The sequence below is a fragment of the Leptosomus discolor genome, chromosome 12 (genome assembly GCF_034619465.1).
Source record: "Leptosomus discolor isolate bLepDis1 chromosome 12, bLepDis1.hap2, whole genome shotgun sequence".
Classification (NCBI taxonomy): domain Eukaryota; kingdom Metazoa; phylum Chordata; class Aves; order Leptosomiformes; family Leptosomidae; genus Leptosomus; species Leptosomus discolor.
This window is the reverse complement of record NC_141402.1, coordinates 11771594-11799137: the sequence shown is the minus strand read 5'-3', so window position 1 is coordinate 11799137 and position 27544 is coordinate 11771594. Positions and strand designations below refer to the sequence as shown.

The window sequence follows — 27544 nt, the reverse complement described above, 5'->3', positions numbered from 1 at the left end:
CAAATTGCAGGTAAGGACATGCTTTTGGAATTCCTGGGAGGTTCTGTATATCTTGCTTTAAGGTGGCTGTCCAGAGTGAATATTTGTGGCAGATTTAGAAACGCCATCATTTTTGTGTTTATTACATCACTAAAACCTTTGTGACCTGTAAAATATTAGTATTTTGATAATGTCTAGGCAGGTTGAACAGAAAGGAACTTTTATCTCTTCTGAAAGGAACTTATATACCTCCTTCCTATCTCTAAGCCTGTCTCCACATCTCCAAGCCTAGCGACCTAGGGGAGAACATAGGCAGTAATGAGTACTGAAGTTAGAACATTTTTTTAGTTACTCCCCTGCTGGAACATGCAGCATAGTTGTATCCAGCTTAGCTTTCCTCTAGGTAAATCTACGAAGACGAGGTGCTAAGGGCTTTTCTACAGGCTGTGCAAACCCATCTGGAACCTTGAATGCATTTTGAAATAAGGTGCTGTGGGCTGCATCTTTCCTGTTTGGCGAAGCTACGCCATGCTTTATGCCATGTTAAAATCACAGGTTCTGTTGTGGTACAGTCCTCTTTATGCTTTCACTAGCACTTTAAGTTACTTAGACCTGACTTGGAGCTGCTAATCTTTTTTTTGCTTGAGAGGTGGAAGGAAGCATTCTTCAATTCACACCCATTGTGTTTGAAGTAAGTGTTGTTTCTGAGATATAATGCTTTTAGTCTGAGAAGGGATTTGATAAAAAGAATTCAAATCTTTTTCGCTTGAATTTGCTTTGATTGGTCTGAGTATATGAAATACAGGATCATACATATGTCGTCTTACCATTTTTTTGCCTTAAAATGTGAACACAATTTCCATCAACATTCCTGTACTGTATTAGCACACTGAGTTTTAATAGAACAGATATCCCGAAGGCTTTGAGGCAGATAATTAGTAGGGAGTAGAAGATGTTGATATTTGTAAGACTAGAGTATAATTTTCCTCTTATCATATTGGTGAGTGCCTTTTATCATGGGAGTGTTTGTGATAAAGCTCTCCTCTCTGATGAGATAGGAATGGAATGAGCACAAACATCCTGATACTGACAATTCAATTACTCCGTGTGCATTAGAGTTCTACTCTTTGTCTTAATGTAGCTTTTTGTTAGGTAATTGCCTATTTAGGCTGTTATCCATAAATAAGTGTTTAAACAGTCATTGAAACCTGTCTTGCTTAGCAGGCACTGAGTTTATAGTTCTTTCTGTAAGTAAATGGTGGATTTTGTCCCAGTATGTTGTGCCAGTTTACAGTAAAACATTGGGGATGTATTGGAAAACAACTGAAGTCATACAGAATTTCGAATTATTAGGTGGGCATTGTGCCAGTGACAGAGAAAATGTGCTAGGTGGAAAACTTTTCCTACCCACTGTAAGAACTTTTGTGTCCCTTCACCTGAGAAATGAATCACAGAGTCAAGAGTGGGGCAAGCGTGTTTTGTGCATCAGTACTTCAAGCCTCTGAAGAGTGTGCATTTAACCTTCACGGGATTGTAGTTTGCTCTTTACAATTGCACTAGTCAAGAAGAGAGGGCTGAGAACCAATGTGTACTTTTTCTGACAAACGGTTTGATTATTTTCTAACTTGACAGACCTGGTCCAAATTCCCCTCTTCCCTGGGTACGAGCCTGTGTTCAAGTACTGGATCCTGATTCAAAATGGAGGAATAAGATACTTCTAGGGCTGAATTTCTATGGCATGGACTATTCTGCTTTGGGAGCCTCTGGGGAGCCGATCCTTGGTAGCAGGTAAGACTTCTTTGCATAGTAAGTACTTATGTATGATATATTCTCACAAAACTCAGAAATTCACAAGTATTCTTGTTTTTTGAAATATGGATGTGTTAGTAACATTGAAACAGCAAAAGTGATAAATCTCCACATGAAATAGTAGCTCACCAGTTAGACAGAGTAGGACCTGTAATTTCTCTTCCCTGTACAGAAGTGCAGATAGATGACACAGTTATCCTGTCAACTCCTATGGAAAAATGATTTGTGTAGTTTTCCCTCTTCTCTCTATCCATGTTCATACATGCAGTTTGCCATCGTTGTGTTAAAGTGTTCTGTGGTGTTCTCTTATGCTCTGTATCATTTTGGGGGTTTATGCAGTTGACCTAAAGACTGTTTCTCTCAGCTCCTGAAGTTGTTACCTGTTACTTTGAAATTTGCTATTGGTTTCAAACAGCAATATGCCACCAAGTTTCTTTTGCGTAGAAAAAGCTGCAATAAGCTTATCTGGAGACAAAAGTCTAATACAAGGTAAAGAGAAGTATTGCAAAGCCAGCCTGAAATTTTATATTGATTCTCAGAGGAAAATAGTTGTTTTAGTTTTGAGTAATAGCCACCTATAGTAACAGTGAGCTTTGTGGAAATACGATGAGGGTATAGTACATCAAGCCAGAAGAAAAAGCAAGAAAAACTGTGAATTTGGCAGGAAAATCAGATTTGTTTGGAAGCTTGTTATTAACTTGTAAAATGGAACCAAGCCAAGTAGAAACAAACCTAAAGCGCAAGAGGTGACTGTTCTCACTATCACAGGTTACTAAGTTCATTACACCAGGAGATTTCAGTACAGTAACAGATTGCTTGTTAGGCACTGAAGTACTGTCTGAGGTAGATTGTATAAGTTAAGGGCCTGAATTTTTTTATGCCCATGCCTTCAGTTACACAAGCATTTTGTCATTGTTGCGCTTACCTCTGCTCTCTTCTGCCTTCACCTTGGCGTTTAGGAGGACTGTAATACTGTAGAAGGCTCAGTTTTCTTCCAGTGCTGAATTGTGTCTGAATCTGACTGAATATCAGAAAGTGACTACAGGGTGGGGAAAATCAAGCCATTGTCTACAGTGAAAGGTATATAGTGAGTATATCAGAATGGCTTCTGTAAAGTTAGTTTTAGTGGTTAGGCAGGAAAAATACTCGATAGGCAAAGCATTGTTGATTTACAAGCCTAATTATACAAGCTCAGCACAATTAGTGTAGCTTCATGTAGTATTTACAGTTCCTTTTGCAGGTAGGAGTACAGCACTATCTAGCAGAATAAAAGGATCTTGCATTTTTCTGAACTTCAACTTTTGGAATGAAGTTTCCACTTGAAAGCATACTGCACACTAGGATGGCATCTACTTTTACTTTTCCTAGATTCTTCTGGACTATAGTATAGTATTAATTCATGTTGCTTTTTAATTAATGGCAAAATATCCTAGCTAAGAGTCATGTATGATTAATCTAACTTTTACCGAAAGAGGCTATGTTTACCTCTATGCAGGGTGCTGGTGCACAGTGTGGGACATGTTTTACACAGAGAATCGTCCTGTTAACATAGTATTCATTGACAAACCATGATATTGTAATTTTTCAGATATCTACCAGAAGCCAGGTTCTGGGCAAAGTCTTTATGAGACTTTGAGTTTATATAGAAAACATGTTCATTTTGACTTTGTTGCCTTACCTATTAAATGTCAGTCAATAGTTAAGTTTATTTTTCCAGAAATATATTTTTGAGCATGCACAGTTAGGTATTAGTCTTTGCTGTGTATGTTACGTGTAGTAATGTAATAGTGAAATAAGTTCAAGGTAAACCAGCTCCAAACTAGGCCAAGCTTCTGACTTCAAGAAAACAGGAAAAAAAAAAAAAGGTTATTAGTGGAAAATAAGCTTTCTGGTAACAGGTGGTTTGTAAGGACATCCTAGTTTCTAGCATCTGTGAGTCTTTGAAAACTATCACTATTACATCCAATTGAAGCCCAGGATGGGCACAGCTTGTTCAGAGATGCTCTCCCCCCCTCCCTCCAAAAAAGCTTCCCTCTTACTCCATTATTAATACTGTGGCTACATCAGTTTTTTTCATGCTCTGGTAAGACACATGGCTGAGGCTGATCCTGTTCTTTCTTGGGTTTAGATCTGCTTCATACTACATAAAAAGGCTGCTCAGAAGCTGTGTTCAGTGTAGAAGTGGGTGGCTTATTTATTTTTCTCAACTTGGCTCCTTAGGAAATTTGAGCTTCCAGTTTCATGGTGACTTCATCTAGTGTTAGTTGTGATCTGTGAAAAGTGTTTATCAAAAAAAAAGTGTCTATCAACTCTTTTGCTGTAGGTTTCTTTTCAGATTTTTGCACCTGAAATGTACTGCGTGTACAAGTTTCCAACATGCCAGTGCACCTTGGCACGTGTAAGGTGCACTCTGTCTTGTTGAAGCATATTCATTGGAATCTGATCATCTTCAGTAAGAGAGCTGGAGAATTGTAAGCTTCAGTGGCAAACTGTATATTCTCAAGTTGTTTGATGTAAATGTGGTATGCACTTAAATTGATTATTAGTATAGCTCGTGTAGGATTACATGCAGAGTGCAGAAACCTTTGCTGGTTTCGTGTTTGTGTTGTTCTTGAGGATAGCAATTATGTGATGGAAGGAGCCTCTGAATGTGGGTAGCTTTCATTCACGGAGTATTTTTTCAGTCCAGAAGTTCATAAAATAACTTTCAATAGAATTCCTATTTGCATAAAGTATTATCTAGCAGTGTTCTTTTTATTGGAGAACATAATCTAAAGGTAGAAGTACTTGGTTACCATTTTGCTGAAAAGATATACAGCCTCCCATATAATATCCCTTTTGCTTCATATACGCCATAAAAAGTAATATGTATATGTGTATGTGCTTGTGTACATATATATATCAGGATTAAATTAAATGAAAACAATTTTTCTTTTACAGCACAGTGCAGTTTGCCTTTGGGTATTGTTACAGGAGGAACTGCAGCTTATATTTGCAGTGGCAATGTGTTTGTCTTGCAGCTCAGGCATAAGTATTGCTTGTTAATGCAATGAGTCAATCTCAGAGATTATAACACGTTCTGGTGCTTTAATCAACCAACTACTACTGTTGTTTAGCTGCAGGGAAGCTACATTCTTGCGTGTATTTAGTTCTGACATAATTTGTATGAAATGCTAAGCCTGAAATAAAGGCGGTGTGCCTGTGATGCCCCAAATCACCTCTAGTGCTTCTGGCGATGCTTTCTGTCCTCTGACTGTCAAGCATCAGCTGTCTGAACTGCTAAGAGGCAGTCATTAAAACTTACCACTGTATTAAAATCCTGTCAGGACATAACCATCTGGTGTTGCTGACTTGCTGCTCTAATGATCAGTTTGTTCCAGCAGGTACTCTAGTGATACTGCGACCTGATAGTTCTTCACCTCAAAAGTGTATGTCTTGGGTATAGTTCTCCAGTGTACCCTGGAGCTTAAGAAACTGGTTAGCCTTTCTACAGAATCTTTACCTTTGAGTACTTTCTGAGACCTGTAGTAGGTCAGCAAGCCCCGCAATCTCACAAGCTTATTTCTTGCCATGTACTTTTTTCACCTTTACCTGTCTGCTCTTCAGAATCTTTCTTAATCATTGGGACATTATATTTCGGTTGCAGAAATACCTCGTTTTCTTTTGCCTTCTCATGGGAGGTTTGACAGCAGTGCAGTGATGTTTTCTGTTCGTGCCATCTAAAATCTGTAGCCTTTATGACCTGAGCCGAAAGGGAACTGATAAACTTCAGCGCTAGCTGTGGATTAAAAGCAGTGGAAGTCAAAGGCTATCATGTGGCAGTGGTGCCACTTATGTTTAATAAATCAGCCTTCTTTATTGGGCACATCCATGCTTAGTTTAATGTGTTAAAAGACATTTTGTCCTTTTGTTTTGTGTAGTGCTGAAAGAGGGAAGGTACATCTCTGATGTTCCACCTGGCTGTATATAACTTTTGAAAATATTCTCCTTCTAAGCTGCTTTTGTTCCCAGTGTAGCTGTTGAAAATCGATAGGTGAAAAACTCCATTGTTGTGAGACAATGCGGTGCGTGCTTACCTTTTATTTAAAAGAATATGAATAGGGATTTTGATTTTTAAACACTTAAGAAGATTGATATAATAAATTGCCAGTTGAAGCAAGGGAGAAACTAATTTGACAATGCATTGTGCTGTTCAGACATAGAAAATAAGATGACTTGCAAGCTATGTGAGGATGTGGAGTTCTACTGAGAATTTTATTGGCTGCCTGCCATTCTGTAAGTAGCAGATAATAAAAACTAGTATTTAGAAACAGTTACAGGTGAGCTTTTTCTCTGAATCACCATGGCAGTGTCATTATTAGCAGCAATTTAAGATTTGGGCCAACTGTGTCTCAGGATTTTATCTTACAGAAGGTAGCAAAAAACTTTTGCAAGGGATGCTTTTGCTCTTCAAGCTTCAAGGCTGTTAAAACATTTCTCTTCATGCTGTAATTCTCTCAGGATTTCCATTACTTCCCTGCATACCTGGGTGCTGTCTGCTTTAATCCATTTTGCTCATAGTATATGTAACATTGGGGACGTACTAATATTTCAAATAAACCCATGGACCAAATATCTCTGTAGAATTGAACATCCTCTTGATCTGTTGTCCACTTCTCCACTTCATTGGAGAAACTGTTAAGCTCCTTCTTAAATTGTACTGCTGGGTCAGATGGTAAAATCATGGCAGCGATAGGAGGAAGTCACAGTTGGGCCTGGAATCAGGAAGAAGTTATTTCTGTATTACGAATGTTTAAATAATTCAGGAGTATTTCAAGAGGTTTGTTGTATTAAATTCCCTCTGTGATATTCTGTTATGCGTGGCTTCTGGCGTGGTATATCTGTCCTCCCAACCTTGGGAATGGAAGGTGAATGTGAGCGGTTAGCTCAAAGGGAAAGACCAGTTGATTCATATAAAGTAGGCAGAACGTCTTAAGAAGTAAAATTATCATATTTCAGCTCATTCAGGTTGTAAATATGACATTAAATACAATAGCTGTTATGATTGAGTTTTGTGTAAAGCACATTCCTTATTTCTTTTGAAATGATGGAAAGGTGGCTTGTGTCTATTAAGGAACCGATTGGCTCTGAAGCTCAGCGGTGCAGTGGCATATTGGGTGTGTGTATCTCAGTGTGTCTGTTTTAAAAAAATGTAGTCATTTGCAACGTATATTTTAAATGGTGGGCATATTGCTGTGAAATGTACTCTTTTCTGTCTCTCAGGATCTTTTTTAATAATTCGCTACAGGCAATATTTAGGTAGTGAAATGTTGACAAAATAATAATGATATAGTTCTTTACTGTCTCATTGTTGTACTCTAACTGTTAGAAAATAGCATGATGGAATTGGGAAAAACATTTCTGTGATTTAAACCAAAGGGCTCCCATTGCCCCGTCTTCTCTCACGCTGGGGGCTGAAAGGATAATGGTTGATTTTTGCCTGGTGTTGACTGTTACCCACCACATGCTCCTTGCATTCAGTTCCGCTGCAGATCAATTGGGGATGAGTGTGAAAAGGGCCTCCTGAAAATGCTTCGTGTCTTGACATGAGTTAGCCTGGAGCTGGCAAAGTGCACTGTGCTGACTCAGGGGGTCGTGCATGGTACAGATTCCTTCAGCAAGCTTCTGGTTCTGAAGGGGTAAAGTCCACTTTTTGAGCCAGAAGTCAGCAGCCCGGAGGAAGTTTATCAGTCACCCTGGGCCCTAGCCACCATGGACACAGACATGTGGTCTGGAGTGCTGGCTCCAGGCAGCTGGATATTTTTCTCTTATTTTTGACCTGGGAGAGTTTTTGACCTTCTGCTGAGAAAAATACATCTTGGGGTTTTGGTTTATTTCTTTGTTTGTGGTGTGGTTTGGTTTGGTTTTTCTTGGTGTGTGTCCGTCTCCCCCCGATTAAGTTACTTCCCCCGTTGGTTTTGATGAGGTGGACCACTTTTTTGTTGATTAGTGCATCTGGTTGAAAAATGAGGCTGGCTTGAAAAATAATGGAATACATGTTTCTGAATACAGACACTGTAAGACAGGGTTTGTTTATCTTGCAACTGAAATAGAGCCAGACTCTGATTGTCTGTTCTCTTTACTAGAATACTGACAGTAGCGAGATCATTTGTTTTTTGTTGACGGAGAGGCATTGTTTGATGTGTAGTGTATGCTTGGATTTTTTAACAGATAGGCTATTCTTTTAAGTCTTAAAACTAATCTTAAACTGATTTTGCAATCCTCATTACCTAATTTTAACATTAGTCCGTATAGTGAATTGGATTTCCATGATTGTTGGGGAAGCAGTCAGAATTAAAATCAAGATATGACATTTTGTAGGTCTGTTGAAACTAATCTGAATATCATCAGTATGGATTTCAAAGTTGGAATTAACTTTCTTGTAACTCAATTATAATTTCAGTTGGTGGAATTTATAGGAGCACAATTATATACTCCTTCATCAGCTAAAGAGCACCACTTTCAAAGTGTTATTTAGCAAGCTCTGAAACTTAGGGTAAATCCTTAGGGTAAATCCAGTAGTTTGCTTTTTTTTTTCCTAATCTACTAAAGTCATGTCTTCAGTACTTGGCTGTGAGTGTGCTGCCAAGCAGGCTGGCACACAAGTGGTGCTGGGGACCCAGTGCTTACACAATGAGTCTTTGGGATGGCCCTAGTCTGGTCCTATGGACTGAAGCTCATGAGCGGTTAGAGTACCTCTGCTGCTGCTGTTTCATCCAAAACCAGCATCCACTTCATGCTCTCTGAGACTGCTCCATGATGCAGACCAAAGTATAGCATTAGTTTTTCCTGTAAATCCTGATGTGAACTGGAAGGTTGATGTAGGCAGAATCATGCCATCTAAATGCTTTCTTTCATTTTGACACAATGCTTTTAAACAGTGCAATTGAAAAAGAGATACAAAACCTACCGATTACTCTTTACATAAGATAGTAGAAAAATGTATGTAAAAATATTTTAACATCTCTTAAGGCTGTTTTTTTTTGTGCACAGTTCTTTCAGAGGGCAAGAATAAATATGCATGGTTATTACAAATCTAGAGAAAAGTAGCAATTGCAGCCACAAAGTACGCAGAGTGATGTAATTCCTGATGGAAGGACTTGATAACCAAGTCAAGAGCCAGCAAGGAAATATGTAAGACTTAGAAAGAGGTTTGAAGCATTGAAGTAATACTCATAGAAAATAGTAATGCAGCATATAGCTACACAGTCTTTGAAGTAATAGAAGTGCAAGTACGTTCCACAACATTAACAGCTTTGGATTTGTGCAAACAGCTTGTTTCCACTTGGAGTTATACAGCAGGTGATTGAATGAGGTTTCTGGTGATAACATTCAGTAGCAGTATAAGGTCCAATAAATTTTTCCTTTACATTTTTATGAGATATTTCAGTATATTATTAACACCAGGGAGCAGAGGGAGGTGGGGCTTTCCCCCTCTAAATTGGTTCATGCCTTTTTTAGGAAAATGGATCTAGAAATGTTGTGATAAATTTTAGCTGAAATAGTTTTTGGATTTTGTGCTCTAAAAATATGAGAGTTGCATTTTAGAATGTTGCTGGCATGCAGTGTTGTTCGTGGCTAAAATGGAAATCAAGGCAGACTCTGATACTTGATCTACTCTTAGGAAAAAAAATACAGTATTATGAAAATAACTACAAATGAGTTATTTGGAAACTGAATGAAATTTATGAGATTATGCCCAAAAGATATCTGTATCCTAAGTAGTTGCCTCTTTCTGACAGTTTTATGTACGTCATTTCTATGTTTAAATCAAATGTTGGTTTTGTTAGCCTATTTCAGAAAGAAACTGTCTGAAAAAACTAAAAATCTCTCCATATACCCTGTCTTTGTAAGCCCTTTGCAAATAGTTTCTGCCTCTGTTATTTATCTGCCCTTAAGGCTGGGGAGGGGAAAGAAAACTCCTCTAGAACAGTATTTCATGTAAAGTTCAAGGTGGCTGTGTTGGTTAAAACCTAGAGGAGGTCATCTTCTCATTAGTGTTTCCTTCTATTTACCAAAATTGAGAGACATTAGTGTTTTACAAGATGTTTTTTCTTGAGTGAAAACAAAATTTCCCTGAGTCCCAGGCTTCGAGCCCCAGTAACTTGCTTTCTTAAGGTGTTTCCAGCTGAGTAGTCATGGGTTAGAGGTCTGTGCTTAATATGCTGAGCACTTGGAGCCATAAACCTGGAAAGGTAAAAGTCAATGAAGCTTCACTTTCCATGTTCTTGCACTGCTTTGAATTAGTTTTAATGGATTTAGATGTAGTTCCATTTCGCTGGATTCTACATTTTGTAGTAATGAGGCACTAGACAGTTTGAGAAAATGCAATACAGAAGTGGAATATATTTTAGTATTGACAGTACGAGTGAAGTTGTTATTGCTGTTGGGAATAATAATCTGTAGAATTGGTCCTAGATTTTGGTGTTTGTGGATTTTGAGCACATGGAGAGAAATTAATGAGACAGACATCCGTAGGGAGACCTGTGTGTACCAAACTAATATGGTTGTTGCAAACTGGTGTTGCTGAGCCCTCGTTACCCAGCGAATACACGATGAAAACTTCATGGGGAGCATAGTGTGTCTGCAGTTAACGCGGAAATTTTGATTTATAAATATGATGTGGATGATTCATATCACTTTGATTGCTGTTACTTACAGATTAAAAATCTAGTTTCTTCTGTATTGGGATTGCACTCTTGGGATTGTTTTTAACTCTTTTTTTTTTTTTTTTTTTGTACATTCAATCTTAGCTGGGTCCAGGCATTCTGAAGTGTTTAGTTTACCCTGGTTTTGTTTCTGTGCTTGAATTTGCATATTGAAGGCCTCATGAACAATTCTGGTTTTGCTGATGGATGTATCATTGTGAAAATGAATTGGAAGACAGGGGAATAGGTAGAATAGTTAAAGATGAACAGTAAATTGTTTGTCATTTATGATGGCTCTTTACATTTGACACTGCAAACCAATATATGTGTAAAGTGGATATCGTGTTGTAAGGGTTTAAATCTTAAGCGTCAGTGTCTCTGTAAGCCTTACTTGAAGATGCTAATTAAATATTTTTTGGAACTGGGAGTTGGGAAGGGCAGCAGACAGAGTGCTTCCATTTAAAAGCATAGTCAAGTGTAGCAGTATCTGTGTGATACTACTTCTGATTTAGAAACAGGTATAATCCAGAGTATTTTAGCTGTGCTTTTTATTCTTCCACACAAGTCTAATCATGGAAGAAAACTGATAAATCTGCTGATGGAAACTGTCAACCAAAACCAGCTTTGTCTTAAGAAAATCAATTAAAATTTGTCAGGTTAAACTAAGGTGCTTGAAACATGTAAATTTAGTTTCCCCCCAGATTAAAAAAAAAAAAAAAGACGACCCGTACCAATTGTGGTAGTATGACAAGCTTACAGAGCCCCACCAATAAATTTCAATCAGATCTGAAAACCTTTTCAAAAATCAAGTTTTCTTCCTGTTCTTTACCCCTAGAGTCTTCCTTGGGAAAATCCATAAATGGACTATTAAGCGTAAGATATGCCTCAAACCCTATAGTTGACAGTATTTATTTAGCAACTGTATTAAGAATAATTGAAAATCTGGGGGATTTTAAAGCGAAAATCTGATATGGAACCATGAGCTTGCCTAAAGGAGAACACTGGTAATTTGCACAGAAGCTGTTTGCCATTAGTATTTTGTGAAATGGTCATTATCAAGCTGCATAATAAGGAGTGATGACATGCATTACTCTGTACAGTAAGATAAGTAATATTTTATTAGAATCTGTTTTATAGTACCACGAGAAAGAGATGTAGAAATAGGAGTGTATTAGGAACATAAACTTAGCATCTTCAAGTGCATTAATAGATGGATTTAAGCAGTAGGGAGTCTGTGGCAACAGGTGTAAGAATTTTTTCTGAATGGCTCCTCAGTAATCTTGTACTTGAATAGGAAAAGAATTGATCTTTTAGTTGCAGTAAGGAAAAGTAAACATCCTCAAAAATAGTAGTTTTGGAGCATGGAAAAAAGTTTATTTTCTAGAGCTGACGTGGAGCCATTTGTTTCAAATGACATTAATGTGTGTACCTTGACATGGGCTGTTCAGAATTACATTCTAAATAATTCCTTTTCCATTCACTTTCTCCAAGTTCACTGCAGTTAGTTACTAGATTTCCCTTCTTAGTAATGGACACAGTTTCAGATCACCCTCTCTGCTCTGCTGCATGTTGACAGCTTCTCATTTGAAACTGGTGTTTCTAGTCACAAGGATCTGATGGGAAGTTATCTTTGGAATTTGAACACTGTTATTTCTGTACATTCTGTGTAGAAAAACCCCGAAGCAGTTTGATGTATTTCAGTCTGATAGACTGAAATAAACCTGTAGAGAGTTTAAAATTTTAAGAATGGGTTATTTCCAAATTTTTTTTTCTGCCTTCTTAGTATCCAAATTCCAAAACGTGCTCAGAGACTACTAGAGTAGTATTGGCTAATCTGGGTCATGTTTTCTGCTTGGCTGTTCATATTTCAACCATTGTTCTGAATCTTTCTTGGATTCTGATGTTATCTGCTGTTTAAATGCCTGTTCCTCCTTGTGTGAGTTTGGAAATCTCTGCGATTAAAATATTTTGGCAGCTTTAATTTCTTTGGTATCTGAATTTTAGTAATAGAATGTTTCTTGAGCTGAAAATTTTTAAAAAGCACTTATTTATACAATAAAAACTTCTTGTTCACAGGATAATACATTTATTTTCAGAGCTTATTGTCACATTAAATTTTCAGCTGGAAATCTTTTTGATTGTTGTTTTTAGCAACGAGAAACACATTTTACCATTTATCTATTTTAGCATATCTTACACATGAAGCCTGCAGCTCAGGTAATCCGCATGCATTGAAAAACTACTGGTTCATGAAAATGAGCCCTCAGCTGGCACAAAATCAAACATGAAGGCAAGAAGAGTAATGGGAGAGAGAAAGCTTTTGAAATTAGGCTTCCCTCATTTATATAAATGCGTAATGTGAAAAATGCTGGTATATTTATTTATTCAGTACTATTACGTCAGTTTTAAAGCTGATTTCACTGTCCACTGTCTAGTTGTATTCTCTGATAGGCAGTAATAGATAAGTTGAACTAGCAATATTTATAGAAATATGGGGGGGGAAATCCTCACAGAAATAAGTCTGAGTCATATTTAAAAACAAAAAAAAACCAACCAACAAACAAACAAATAAAAACCCCGAAAAGTTGATTGTGTCTATGCAGGTGCTGGGCCTTGAAGAAAGAAAGAAAAACCGTAGAATTGTGGCATAAGTGATAGAATTACATACTTATTTACTGCAAAATGCCCAAATTCTGAATTAAACTTCTTTATAAAGCTGCTCCTTTCAGTATGTGGAGCACTGATTCTCTGTGTGTAATCTTTCATAGCTGTTAAAGGTTGGAGCATCTTGCCATTTAATACGATTATTTTTTTAAGGATACATAATCCCCAAGTAGTTTTCGTATTGGGATATTAGGTGTAACGTACGCTGTGGGTGACCGTGTTATGATGCTCTAGTGCAGTGGCACCAAATGGCCTCAGTTTCCCTGGTTCTCTTTCCTCCAGCGTTTTGCCATTTTAATCATTGCGATGTACTGACTGCTTTATTAGCCGTGTTTCCAATAGAATAACCATTGATCAAAAGAGTCCCTATCTGGAGTTATTGCACTATTTTAACAAAAACAAACGGCTTCAAATAGTCAGTGTCCCAAAATAGCCACCTAATGTAAGGGATGCATGTGTGACCTTTGAGCAGAACTTTCCCATCGCGTCGCCTGAGCTGTGCTTTTAACTAGATGCCCTACCTTGCCTTTTGTATTGAACAGATTCGATTTATGTTTAAATAGAGCTTTTCTGATGCCAAGTTGAGGCCATCCTTTAAACAACCTGACAGTCAGATCAAGGCCCACGTCTTTCACTGCTGGCTCCTGCTGATGTGGTACCTGAGGAGAACAGTGCTGTGTAAATGTTTTCCTTTCCTTTGTCTGTATGTTTGCTAAATCTCTAGTTCCAGTCAATATGGCTGATAACAAACGCTGCTGTGTCAAGGGGGAACAAAGGCGCCTGTCCCCTCCAAAGCAAACTGTAATGTACGACTAGAACTGTTCTGGAGGTTGGAAAGCAAATGCTAGGAAAGCTTGCTCCAAACAGACAGGTCTGAGGAGAGAGACCCTTGTTCTTTTGGCTAGCAAGATAAAAATTCAAGGCTATGTTTCTGAAGGGAAAGGCGAGGAATATGATGATCAAAAGGCAGAATTTTTAATAGAACTAAAACTGCTCTTTTTCATTTTTTTTCTCAGTTCTGCTGGTGAATTTGCTGTGAAACCTTGGCAGTTTATTTTACCCCTTCCCCTTTATTTGAACTATCAGAAAAGCAAAACATCTTTTGGTTTTAGGAGTACTGTCGATAAGACATCTGCATTTGAACTTTGGCAAATACTAAGCTTTTTAATACAGATGAAACAGCTCAGAATTAATTTCAATATGCAGTTTGTGCTTTTGTAGTGATTCTGTATCTAAAATTGGAAAGATACCACTTAACATAAAAAGACTGGTACATTGTTCAGAGCAGTGGTGAATACTGGTAGCAGTGCAGAACTCCAGAACACTGGGCAGTAATAGTGTAATAAATATTTGGATGTCAGCTGAAGGCCTTAACTTGGCTATGCTTCTGTTTTGTTATGGGCTTTTTGAGGTGTTAGAAGGAACATCTGATCTTTTCACTGAAAGCAAAGATGTGTTTTGCCATACCGAATTCATGTTTCCATATTTTCCAATTTATTGAATTAATCATAGACATTTAGTCAGTTATTTAATGAGTCCTAGGCATTATCTCTTGTTCTTGATTCCTCTGATTTCTCTTGATTCTTCCTCACTTGCTGCCTTGTATCCTGCACCTTCAGACTCTTCCTAGTTGTTTGTCTTAGTTTATTGGTAAATATAATCTCCATGAATGGAGTCACTTTGCTTTTTTTCTCCAGACAGTTTGTCTGGAGGATAGATTTCTGACAGGGAGAAAAAATGGCAAATGTGCAGTCTATTAAACAAGCAGAACCTCCACCAAGATCGCTGTGAAGTCAGGGGAAAAAAGTAATTCACTCTTATGGGAAATAAACTGAACTTTTGCTTCCTAAACATGTTTCATACTAACAATGATTCGGAGAAATAATTGCTCTTATGCAAATGACAGTGACATGAAATGAGCCAGAGAACTTGGCCTTTCTCCAGCCCTCCGATGGGTGACAATTCTACCCTCTGTTCCCTTCTCTTTATGGTTGCCAGAGCTACTGGGAGAGAATAAATAAAGGGAAATTATGGAATATTCTGCCTTATTTGATAGCCTGCTGAAGGGGAGCTTTTCTGACCGTTTTTTGCAGCCTTTAAAAGAACAAAATAAGTTTAGAGTTTGGCAAGTGAGTTGCTTTATTGTGGGATTTTTTTGGCCTTTATTAAAAATAATCCTGGAATATCGTGCAACAAGAGATCTTGGTTTGGATTTTGTAAATATGGTTTTGAAAATGTTGACATTGGGTATTTTCTCTTCCTTCATGATATTAACTGATGGCATTTTCCTCCATTATAGATGAACAAGGAAGGTCATTTTATAGTGTCCTTTTTGTAGTAGAAGATTGTCTCAAAACTGTATATTCAAGGATAGTCTGGGGATGTTATAACATTTTCACCTACTTTGAAGTGACTGAGGAGATTCAAAGTTATTTGTCTTTTTTTTTTTTTTTTTCATGTTAGTGTACAGAGTAAGTTTTGAATGTTGTCCATTCAAGAAAGAATGATCTTTGTCAGAGAAGAATATATGATACTGTCTTGTAGCGGTACTGGAGGCCCATTGTAATGGGTTTATTTTATGCTGGAAATAAATAACAGTCCAATAGCATTACCAGTGCTGTCAAACTCGTTATACTTGCCATGTTGTTCTATTTAGGCCTGTTATTTGATGTGTGATTTTTCAGCTATTTATTCTATCTTTAACACTTAAACTACATATTTTTATTTAAATGTTCACCTCATGGAAAGCTCACCATACCCAAGCGTAATCTCTTATCTTACATCTTGATAAAGCATATTTTTAAAAAGCAATTCTGTTTATAATTCCAAATTCTTTGTATTTTACAAACTTTGACACATTGAAATAAAAAGTTCTCAAGTAAGAATGCTTCAAGCTGGTATTGAGTGTGTTCCTTTCAAGGTACCTTAAACCTTCTCCCAGTGTTGCAGCACCAAAAAGGGGCATTCCTGGTGCCAGAGTTGGAATTTACCTAACCCAAATAAGGAACCAGAGTTCCCAAAGACAGTAAGCTAGATTATCATGTGAAATTCAACTCAAGATCTGGTGAGAGGGGCAAAAGAGCATGTTAATCTTAAAATAAATTGGAAATAGAAATCAAATATTTGAAGTATTACAGGACTTTTGATCACTTTGACCTTCTTGTATTGAAAAAGAGCTTTATTTTAGGCAAGAACAAACTTAAAAGGAAGTTAAGCAGAGAGGGATGAGGAAGGGTTGCTAATCATTCACAGTTACATAGTAGAAATATAATAATATTTGAAAAGCAGTAAGTGTCTGAATAACTTGCATAAAATGCATTTATTTATTTACCTGTGTTATGGCACTGTTAAATTGCAGAATTGTGCTTCCAATTGCTAGGAAATGTAAAATGTATAAAACCAAATATCCAAGTATTCATCAGAGTAGTCTGCAAAAGTAGTCTGGCTGTTTTGAGGACAGAGATAAAGTAAATTGTGTTGAGACGCCAAGGAGCAATTTTTGAACTAGCAATGAAAAATAGTATCTTTTTACAAACTGCTTGAAGTTTCACTAAGTTCTGTTTGCTTTTGAGGTGCTTATACATGTTTCATATGTGTTAGTATTCAAATACATTGTTTGGTTTTACTTTGATAAATTTCATATCTTGAATATTCTACACTCAGTCATCCAGATTGTTCCTATTTCTCTTAATTTCTTAAGAAAATAAGTTTTATGACTCATGTTGTCATAAAACTGGTCAGCTTGTCCATGCGGTTGGTCTCTGCAGTGCCTCTTGGGTATATGAACTGCTTTGAACCAAGTTTGACAAAGGCTGAAGTTCTCATATTAAACTTTTCCTGAATATAGGTGGCTTAGCAGAGCTATAAATTTTAAGTTAGGGTTGTGAAGAGAGTAAGCCTCCCTGCCGTAAGCTGGTTGCTGGTTGCCAGAGCATCCATGTAAAGCTCAACTGGGAAAAGTTGGTATTTGATTAGGTAGAGGGAAATCCAGCTAGATATGGGAAACTGGATTTCATGAGTGGTGCTGTGCATGGAATTGCTTGCTGTAACTGTGGATCTTGATGTTTTGGGAGGAGAAAAGTTGTAGGAAACATCACTGTTTTCAGCACTTAGAGTCTCTTTCTGTCTGCAGTGAACTGTGTACTTAGCTGGGCTGGAGTAGGTTATGTCTGTGCATTTCTCACTGTGAGTCTTTGGATGTGGATTGCGTGCAATATTGCAACAGCTTTGAGATGGGTAGTCTTGGCTGGTGGGGTGCTTTCTGCTTGACCGTACATAAATTTGGGAAAAAGAACCTTATTTGCTTTACACCGATCCGAGACTCAAAAAGATGATAAAAGAGCATTTGCTGTCAATGTGCACAGCAAGCAATATTCTGCTGGAAACAGGGTATGTAAACTTCTATTTTCTTAATGCTATTTAAACTGTCAGGAATGATACCCAAATCTGCAAGCCTGTCTCAGTGGTAACTGGTGTCAGTAATCACATTTAAGATGACCTCAGAAACCTTCTTCATTAGCTGCTGTATCAGAGAGACTTCACCTTTCAATGGCTATCACTAACTTGTTCTCTCTCCTGAGGAAGAGAGTCCTTATATGTTACTTCTGTCAGCTCTTCTTGGTACTCAAGCTGAGCTGAATTATTTCATCCATGTGAAAGTTTCAACAGTGAATAAAAATAAAATTTTATTCAGTTTTAACATTTCTGCTAAAACCAGGCCAAGTTATTTTACTATGCTGTTTTTAAATTACAAAGCTTGTTGTTAATGTACTATTACTCTCACATTTGAGAACTAGGTATTTAAAATGGCTTATTGCATAGACACAGATGTATTTACTAGGTACAGATGTAATATTAGGTAGATATCTAATAATCAGCATATTTCAGAGGAAACTTTTTAGATTTATGCCTACCTTTTTTTTTTTTTTTCTTTTGCATTGGTAGTGCTGGTCTTACTTCATTTTTCTCTCAACAACCACGAAGTCTTGCTTTTCTCCTTATAGTCTTTCATCTTTAAATCCTACCAAAAACTTCAAATATAATTTCTGAATAGATCAAAAGGTTTTTTGTCAGACTTGTATCATACATTATTTGCACTGTAGTAGCATGTAGGAAACCCTGATGTCACTCCATAAGCACAGTACAAATTAAAAGTGTCCTGTCTCAGCCTTAGCAGTTGTGGTCCTGTGTAGATGCTTTGTTAGCCCTAAGTAATCTTTCAGCTTTTTTTCGTGTTTTTTCCCACAAGGTCTCTTCCTTACATGACTGCAAACTATTACTGGATTTTACATTCCTTAAGGAAAGAATTTGGATGAAGTAGAGGTTTTCAGGAAACAAAAAAACTGGAAAAGGAAGACTGAAAAAGATAGTCACATTTAAACGCCAGGTATTTGAAGGGGGTTGTCAGTGAAGAATGGTACTTGGCTAGGTTACATCATTTCTAATTATCAAAATAGTGTTCTCTGAGAACTGAAGCTGTTGATGTAGTAGGTAGTTTTCTGGGAAACAGATAAAAAGTGGTAATTCTGTTTGTCTCAGGCTGCTGTATTCACCGTTTGGGTGGTTTTGGGTTTTTTTTTCCTTTTTTCCTTCTTCCTTTCAAAACTGTTTGACAGATGCTAAGGTTAATGAATTTTAATTTTAATTTGGCCTTTTTCATGGGTTGCTGACAGTTTCTTCTGCACCATGGGGACCTTTCTTTTCCAACTCGCTTCATGTTTCAGTAAGAAGTGGAGCATCTGATGGAAACTTCTTCATGAATAAGTGAACTCAACTGGAACACAGCCAAACACTGTCAGAACTGGCTCCCTGAATCCCAGTCTTGTGTTTTACCATGGTATGAGAGATTAGATTCATTAACCTCTCATTAGAAACATGTCAATGCTAAAATCCCACACTATGCTAGATTCAGACTATTAGAAATCCCAAAAGGCCAGTTAACGTAAAAGAATTAACATTTCTTATTCTAGAAGTTAATAGTAGATTCCTCATTTGGCTCTGTTCCATTTAATTGATATGGTAACTTGTTAGGTGCTTTTTCCTTTAGAATTAGCAGAAATTTTATTAATCCAGACAGATCTGTTTGATAAAAGAGGTTTTACCATAGTGCAAATACAAGCACTTGAAGTATAAAAATGTTTATTTCATTATTGTATTTTCTGCATATGGGTATAGAGTATTGCATATATAAAATATGGTACATATTTTACCTATAAATATAATAACACTTGCAAGAATTATCTCTGTACCAGTGATATCGTAGCTTAGACAGGACTTGCTATTTATAGAAGGATATGAAATCTATTTGAGCAGATCCAAATGCATCCAGATATTAAAGCGCTGTGTTTAATTCCAGGTAGAGTTCAGAGTATGAAGTGGAATAAAACATCTTTTCCGTTGCCTTTTGACCTAAGGAGCTTTCTCCTCTAATGAGAATAAGCACTGCAAAATAATTTGAGTAAGATGGAATTCATTCTGCATCAGTCATATTACATAGCTTCTGCTCAAGCTTGATGCAAAAGCCAGTTAAAATCCATAAAACAAGTAGCAAATGACCCTTTACTAGTAATGCATCTCTGTGTATATTCATCTGCTACTGTGAGCAAAAAAAGACATTTCCATTTTGTGTGGTTATTATAAGAAGCATGAAGTAATGCTTTTAAATCACTTAATGTCATTGCTTGAAATGGAAAATGGTATTTTCAAAGACATTGCACTTTGTTATGCAGAGCTACGCTTATCAGCCGCCACTATTAGGACATTTGGCTGCTATTTCAAATAATGTAAGAGTTGAACACAGGGTCATTAGTAGGGAAATGAGAAAGAGTTAGGCTGATGGAACCATGCTCTGCCCTCCTTGAGACAGAAACAGCCACCAGAAAAAAAACATAAGATCAAAGGGATCCTGTATCCTCCCCCTGCCAGGCTGAAGGCAGTAGCTTAAAAGAAAAGAGTGAATCAAGGCAAGTCCATGCTTGGGGTGGCAGGTGAACCCCCTCCTTGCCCGTCTTGCCTTCGCAGGTGCTTCTGTACAACAGGTATGAGGCTGTGGATGTGGAAGGTCAGTCAATGGATGATGTGGATGATGGTCCGTCTACACCAGAGATGTTGCCAAGGTCAGAAAGGACTAGCCCCTGTATCACGACCACTTCCATAGGGAAGAAGAGATGGGTTATAGTGGTAGATGACTCCCTTCTGAGGGGGTAGGGGGTCCAATATGCCCAACAGACCCTGCTCTTAGGGAAGTCTGCTGCCTCCCTGGTGCCCAGGTTACGAACATCACTAGGAAACTTCCTAGCCCAGTAAGTCCTCGGACTATTACCCATTACCCAGTGTGGAGTGGATGGGAGCAAACCAACAGGCACTAAATGTAGAAGAGGATGAAGTAAGGACAACGAAAGGGAATGATAGGCGATTATGTCAGTACTTCGGTATCTGTTAATAGAGTGTATGGCATGCTATTCACCAAGCATTGGTACAACTGGTGACACGCTTGGCACTTTCTAGTGTGTTGCATCACTATATTTCAATAAGCCTTTTGGTCACTGGTGCCTGGTCCTAGAGATTTGGTTGGTCTCCTTCTGGATCTCAGTCTTGCAGTTGTGTGTGGTTTAGTCATGTCAGAACAAGAGCTCTGCAGTCTGCTCTCAGGAAGTTCTATCTTCCATCAGTGGAGCCAACACAGAAGTATGTATTTTGGTGAGATTACTGAGTAGGGCATATCTTTGGAAGGGCAAGAGTGAATCAGCCGTCTGAATGGAAAACATAAAAGTAGTACATTTGCGGAAGTGTTTTCCACAGGAATTAGATGTATCAGCATCACTAGAAAAATAGGGTTTTAAAATACAAAAGGATAGCCACCATCGTTTCTGTAAGAGTAAACTGTGACCTTTTGCTTGCCAGACTTGTTTGGAAGAGGTATGTTACAAGTAATAATTTCATTTGTATTTGGATTATTTTTTTTTCTTCTTTTAGAAAGTGTCTGATAAATTGCCTCAAAAGATCAATAAAGAAACGTAGTGGTACATAAGTTAAACTGTTCTTATTATGTATAATGGCAGTCATTGAGGCAGTAAGAGCAAAACGATCAATGTGTGGAATGAGAAGTTAGCAGTAGCATGATTTCTCTAAAGTACTTTTTCAAAAAATGCTTGAGTGATTCCAGAATCATACTCAGTAGAGAAGAAATGTTTTAAATATATTATCTTCCTGTTACACACTGTTATCAGTATAATTTTAGGGTTTTGTTGTCAATTTAAATTAATGTTTTATTTTGAAGAGTTGGATGTTGGAATATTGGAAGTTTGGGCAATGTTTAGCATTAAAGACATTAGAGAAGCTTTCTTCAAAGAAAATGCAGGGCAGGAATTCAGTTTGTTTTACAGATTTCACCAGGCAACACAGGGATCATTTTGGCAACAAAGTTGCACCTGTTTCAACAAAGCGAGGTACGAAAATACATCTCAGTTGCCTTGGTTGTTGAGACATGTGGGTTCTGTTGCGCATAACTTAAAGAATTCTTTGTTCCTAGTTTGGGGTTTGTAGTGCGGGTTTTTTTGTTTTGGTTTTTTGTTTGTTTATTTGTTTTTAAAGGTAACTTTACTATTATTCTTCTCAAAAAGCCAAGAAACTTTTTCCTAGAATGTGAAACTGAAGAGCAGCTGTTTGTAGAGTAGCTGTAAAGGAACAGCTCTCTTCTGTCTGCTGGTGGTTCTTAGTTGCATGTACGCTTTCCAGTATGTGGAATTCACAGCATCAATTGACAAGGGAAGAGCAACTGCTGTAATCTGTCTGGACTTAGGCAAAACCTTTGACACTGTTCTGCATGACATCCTGGTCTCCAACTTGGAAAGACATGGATTTGACAGATGGACCTCTTGGTGGATAAGAAATCGGCTGGAAGGTTGCACTCAGAGAGTTGCAATCAATGGCTTGATGTCTGAGTGGAGACCAGTGACAAGTGTACTGGGACCGGTGGTATTTAACATCTTTGTCAGTGGCATGGACAGTGTGATCAGAGGGCACCATCAGCAAGTTTGAAGATGACACCAAGCTGAGTGCTGTGGTTGATATTCTAGAGGGAAGGGAGGCCACCCAGAGGGCCCTTGACAGGCTGGAGAGGTGGGCCTGTGCAAACCTCAGGGAGTCCAACAAGGCCAAGTGCAAGGTCCTGCACCCAGGTTGGGGCAATGCCTGGTATCAATACAGGCTGGGGGTGAAGGGATTGAGAGCAGCCCTGCCAAGAGGAACTTGGGGGTGCTGGTGGGTGAAAAACTGAACATGAGCCAACAGTGTGTGCTCACAGCCCGGAAAGCCAGTCACATCCTGGGCTGCATCAAGAGAAGTGTGGCCAGCAGGTCGAGGGAGGTGATTCTGCCCTTGTGAGACCCCACCTGGAATACTGCGTCCAGCTCTGGGGCCCCCAACACAAGAAAGACATGGAACTGTTGGAGCGAGTCCGGAGGAGGGCTACCAAGATGGTCAGAGGGTTGGAACACCTTTCCTGCAGGGGCAGGCTGAGAGAGCTGGCATTGTTCAGCCTGGGAAAGAGAAGGCTCCAGGGAGACCTTATAGAGGCTTTCCAGTACCTGCAGGGGGCTACAAGAAGGCTGGGGAGGGACTTTTTCCAAGGGCCTGCAGTGACAGGACAAGGGCTAATGGTGGGAAGCTGGGAGAGGGCAGGTTCAGACTAGATACAAGGAAGAAGTTCTTCACCCTGAGGGCGGTGAGGCACTGGCACAGGCTGCCTAAGGAAGCTGTGGCTGCCCCCTCCCTGGCAGTGCTCAAGGGCCAGGCTGGATGGGGCTGGCAGCAACCTGATCTGGTGAAAGTTGTCCCTGCCCATGGCAGGGGGTTGGAACTAGGTGATCTTTGATGTTCCTTCCAATCCAAACCAGTCTTTGATTCTATGAATTGCTGACCTGCACAGCTTGAAAGTCACCTGTGAGATGTGCCTTTGTATGCCCAAGTGGAACTGCTGTAAGGTTTGTGATGGTTTTAACTCAAGAGATTTTTGCTTTCTGTGGCGCTAAATACCAGAGGTAACGTAGCATATTTCTTAAAAATGATGACATACAGAAATGGTACTTGTCTACGTTTATGTACAAATAGACACTTTGGTTCACTTTGTAACTTTCTAGAAAATGCAGTTTACCAGGAGCTTCCATCGGACCTGAAAAGCAAAGCTGCTTTCCCCTCACACAGAGTATCCTGTGGCATTATGTAGGCAGAGGTTTTTTTCCCAGGGTTGACATGATTATGGATATTATTCTGAATGTGTTCATTTGTGGAGGTGTGCTGCATTTCAGAGTGATATTTTGTAAAGCTCCTTGAGATTTGATGTTGAATGACATTATCGCTAATACAGTTTTAAGGACCTTAAGTCTCAAAAGTCTTTAACTGTAAATACCTGCTGTTGCTTTACTTCTGTATTTTTGGCAATGAAGAGATACTTTTTAAGTTCTTGGGCTTCTCTGTTGGGTTTTAGAGGTTTGTTTTTTTTTTTCTTTTTTCATATGAGACAAACCAAATTACCACTGATTAATACATAACTTGTTTCTTAAATTGCAATGAGTATTCTCACAGTGGGCAGTGTCTACTAGTGATATGCTTAAAAAGATACAGTAAATGTCTGGGTTCCTTAATGCATCCTGTAAAAACAAACAAACAAAAAAACTAAAAAAAAAAAAAAATTGCCAGTTTTCTACTGCATCATCTTTAGGGGGTAAGGTCTCTATTACACTGAGTATGTTTTGTTAAGAGGCATGTTGAAAATGAAAGGAGGTTGTTCCTGACCTCTGCTCAGTCACAGTTCAGCTTTAATTTTGTATTTTTTCACTTCCAGATATCTTGTATATCTTGGATATAGCACTGACGGTGACACATGCTGATTAAATTTGTCATGACCTCTGAATATCACAGGGCTGCATAATTTTCTCTCTCATTCTAGCACCTCATTCTTTTAGAGGCTCTTTGTTGCAGCTTGGAAGGTTCTTCAGCTGATGACAGTGAACCAATAAGCAGTGTCATTTGGTGGAAGCATAGGCTGCTGATCATACATTGTTTCTGCTGCTGTTAATGTCAGGGAGAGCTGTGTCAGCTTTACATACGTGTGAGTGGCTTCACAACCCTTTATATAAGTTATTTTGAAAGGTTTGAGAAAGAAGAGTTATCCTCTGGAAATATCCTTTTATTTTAAACAACTGTGAGATCAATGTTTTCTTTACATACATATGTACTCTCCTAAGAATTAGGCAAGCCTAGAACATGTGGATGTTAACAGGCACGACATCTAAGTGCGTTGAACAGAACACTTTAAGTCACTGTGTGACTAATCCGTGCTAGTGAATCCGGATATGATACTGGACGTTGGAAACTCTTAATGCTAGAGGAAAGAGGTTCTCTAAGGAAATTTTAGGATACTTGACATTCTACCTGAAATAACAGTAAGTGCCTTCTTAAAGATGTCTTTGTCGGGACTTGTGTGTTAGCTGCTTTTCTGTTTCCATTTCGGGTCTTACTGTGGGGTTCTGCTAAGCTTAATCCTGCTTCCTTCACCTGCAGGAGAACTTGCTCTTAAAGCAAGTGCTGGGTAATCTCCTTGTGTACAAACTGGGATGGCTGAGCAGGCCCCTGCAATGGGTTTTGCCTAGCTGAAAGTTGAAAACTACTTCCTAGTTGTTTACTGTCCTCGCGATTGTTGCTGATCCGATGGTTCCGTATAGTTTCTGAACAGCTCTTTCACTAAACCGAATTCCTATCTGCGTTCAGTAACCAGGTCCCATGCAGGGTTTATAAATGGACGCGGATCAGCTGTATGTCCTTTACAGTCACTAACCAGCAAATACATTATTGTATATTTTTAGAGCCAAGGCAAGTCTAGCCTTCCCGTGGCTGCCTACAATCTCTCTCATTTTCAATTACTTCTACATTCAATACTCATTCTACGTAATAGAAGCTTATGTAAGCTTCCTATTTTTGTCTCATTCTAGCTGTGGCGTATGAATAACTTCTAATATTCTCTAATAGCGGTGAAATTGCAAATACACCCTTCAGGGCATTTTCGGACTGAGATTTGCTAATGCCTGCAATTCATAAAGACCTCAGTGGTCACACTGAGTGTTCCCCTCCTGTCATTCAGCCCTGTGCGGTGAATTGACATTCAGAAGCTTATAGCTAATTACACTGGGTAATAAGTCTACTTCCTTTAACAGGGGCTGTTTACAGAGGGTATACTTGACATTTTATGTATTCTTTCAAGACGATGCAGTTTTCGATGTGGTATCCAGGGACAGGTGGGTCAACATTTCTTAAATGATGTTAAGCAGATGGTCCTTGAGTCATGCCAAAGAGCCAGTCCTAGGCAGAAGGGCATAATCCTTGTGATTGACCAATAGAAGCATAACTGTCTCACATTAAGAGAGTATTTCAAGATCCAAGATGTGTTATGAAGGCATAATATTTTGACTTGTGTAAAGCAAGGATTAGCTTGCCTTCAGGTAATAAGTGGCTTACAGGAGACAGCAGGTTCTTATATCTGCATCACCATCTTGAGTAACACTGGCCACAAAATTTCATGTAAACTTTTTATGTGTTAGGATGTTTTGTCTTTCATTGTTCACATGTCTGAGATACTTGTTGGGTACCTGAAGTGTTTTACGTGGTCACACAGTGGGTTTTGAAAGTCGGCCTTTGAAACTTAATGTGTTCATAAAAAGACTCAGGAGACATTTACCCATTGCTTTATGATCTAAGGGTGATGCTTACCACCTATGAAGGATTCATGTGTACTACATCCCTGTAGTTGCTGTGGGCTAGCAGTATGCTCAGTGCCCTCTTGGCTGCCTTGGCAACGATTGCACAATGCACTGATGCTTGACTGCTTTTCACCAGTATCCCCATCTCTTCTGCTCCTGCGTATTTTCTTTTTAAATCACAGGCTTTAAATGCTTTTTTTCTTTCCTTTTTTTTTTCCTTTCCAATTTCTTAGATACAATGAAGCATGTAGCAGTCATCTTGGGACTGAGGACAAGTGGCAGAACATGTACGCCTAGGATTTAAAATAGCTTCTTAAGCAGCTTTCCTCTCCGAGGAAATATAAGCTGGGTATGGGGGTGCTGGATGCTGGAATGATATCTACTCTATTAACAATGCGTGAGTGTGCTGTACTCCTGATGCCGAAGCATAATGTTGAATGGCTGAGGCAAGGGAACACCATCAGTTACAGCCATTCTTAAAAGTGGACTGCTCTACACTTAATTTGAACTGTTCCCATGTTCAGCTGCAGTATCAGTGCAGAGCAGTTCACATAGCTTCCTTCTTTTTTTAATATTTCTGTATTAAAGTGCTGTGATGTTGCTGTATTTCAGCTGTGTGCAGAGCTTTCTGTAATCTCAGGTCACGTTAGTGTTCACTGTCTAGTTCTGTGAGCTATTGCAAGAGACAGACACAGTCCTTCTTACTAAGCGGAAGACAAGTTAAATTCTTGATGCTTCTTCAGCAAATTTGACATTTTCCATCATGCAGATTTCCTGCACAACATCTCACTTGTCCATCTTCCTTTGTACCAGATACTATCATACTCAGTGAGTCTCAACAAGCAAAGAATATGGGGAAGGAGACCTCATATGTGGTAATACAAGAAATACAAGCTCAGGGAGGGAGTGTTTCATGAGTGACAATGCACTCTTACATTGTTGACCCAAGCTGGCTGTTGTAAACACTCAGTGATTTACCTTTTTTTAAACAGATGTTCCTTAACTGCCTTACATATTGTATTACCTTGTAATGGTGTGGTTTTGCAGCCCATGCTGCTGGTGGCAAAGTTTAGTTGTTGGTTTTTTTTCCTTCTTAATGAAAAATTACTTCATAAAATGACTGATTTCCTTAGCAAAAGATATTCTTGAGTTTTTTATTATGTATGTGTGAAATGAGAACATTGTGTACGTTCTGTACCTGAAATATTGCATACTATCAGTGCAAAGACGGAATTTGTAAAAGAGGTAAGTTGAATGCTCTAATAGCAAATGTCTATTTCAGGTGTGACTGGGACATTATAGGTCCTGAATATGTTTTTATGATAATATGTGTGTTTTTGCCAGATAGTACAGCAGGGTTTTTTCCAACTGTTCTATAATATTTCCGTATGCTTATTTCAGAATTCATGTGCGTGCCCCCGTTCTTGTGTCACTTAAAAATCTTTAATGAAATGACCCATCTTGTACCAATTGGCTACTATTATATGGAAAATATGCTTGGAGAGCAGTCTGCTAGATTATGAAAATGTAAGCCATTAACTTGCAAATTTCTTGAGGGAAGCATCTTCTAGACTTTAGTGTAACACATCAACCTCTTGACTGTAAGCCAGAGAAATATCAATTCACTGTCTCGTTCTCCACACAGAGCCA

At 38.5% G+C, this 27544-nt stretch overlaps 1 protein-coding gene across 1 annotated transcript in view; it reads left to right on the top strand.

Moving 5' to 3' along the window:
- The window catches only part of CHID1 (chitinase domain containing 1), a 120345-nt gene that overhangs the window by 45009 nt on the left and 47792 nt on the right, over positions 1–27544 (top strand). Inside the window, exon 9 of the mRNA XM_086472259.1 lies at positions 1612–1767. Within this exon, the coding sequence (XP_086328385.1) occupies positions 1612–1767 (156 nt within the window). The remainder of the gene's footprint in view (positions 1–1611; positions 1768–27544) is intronic.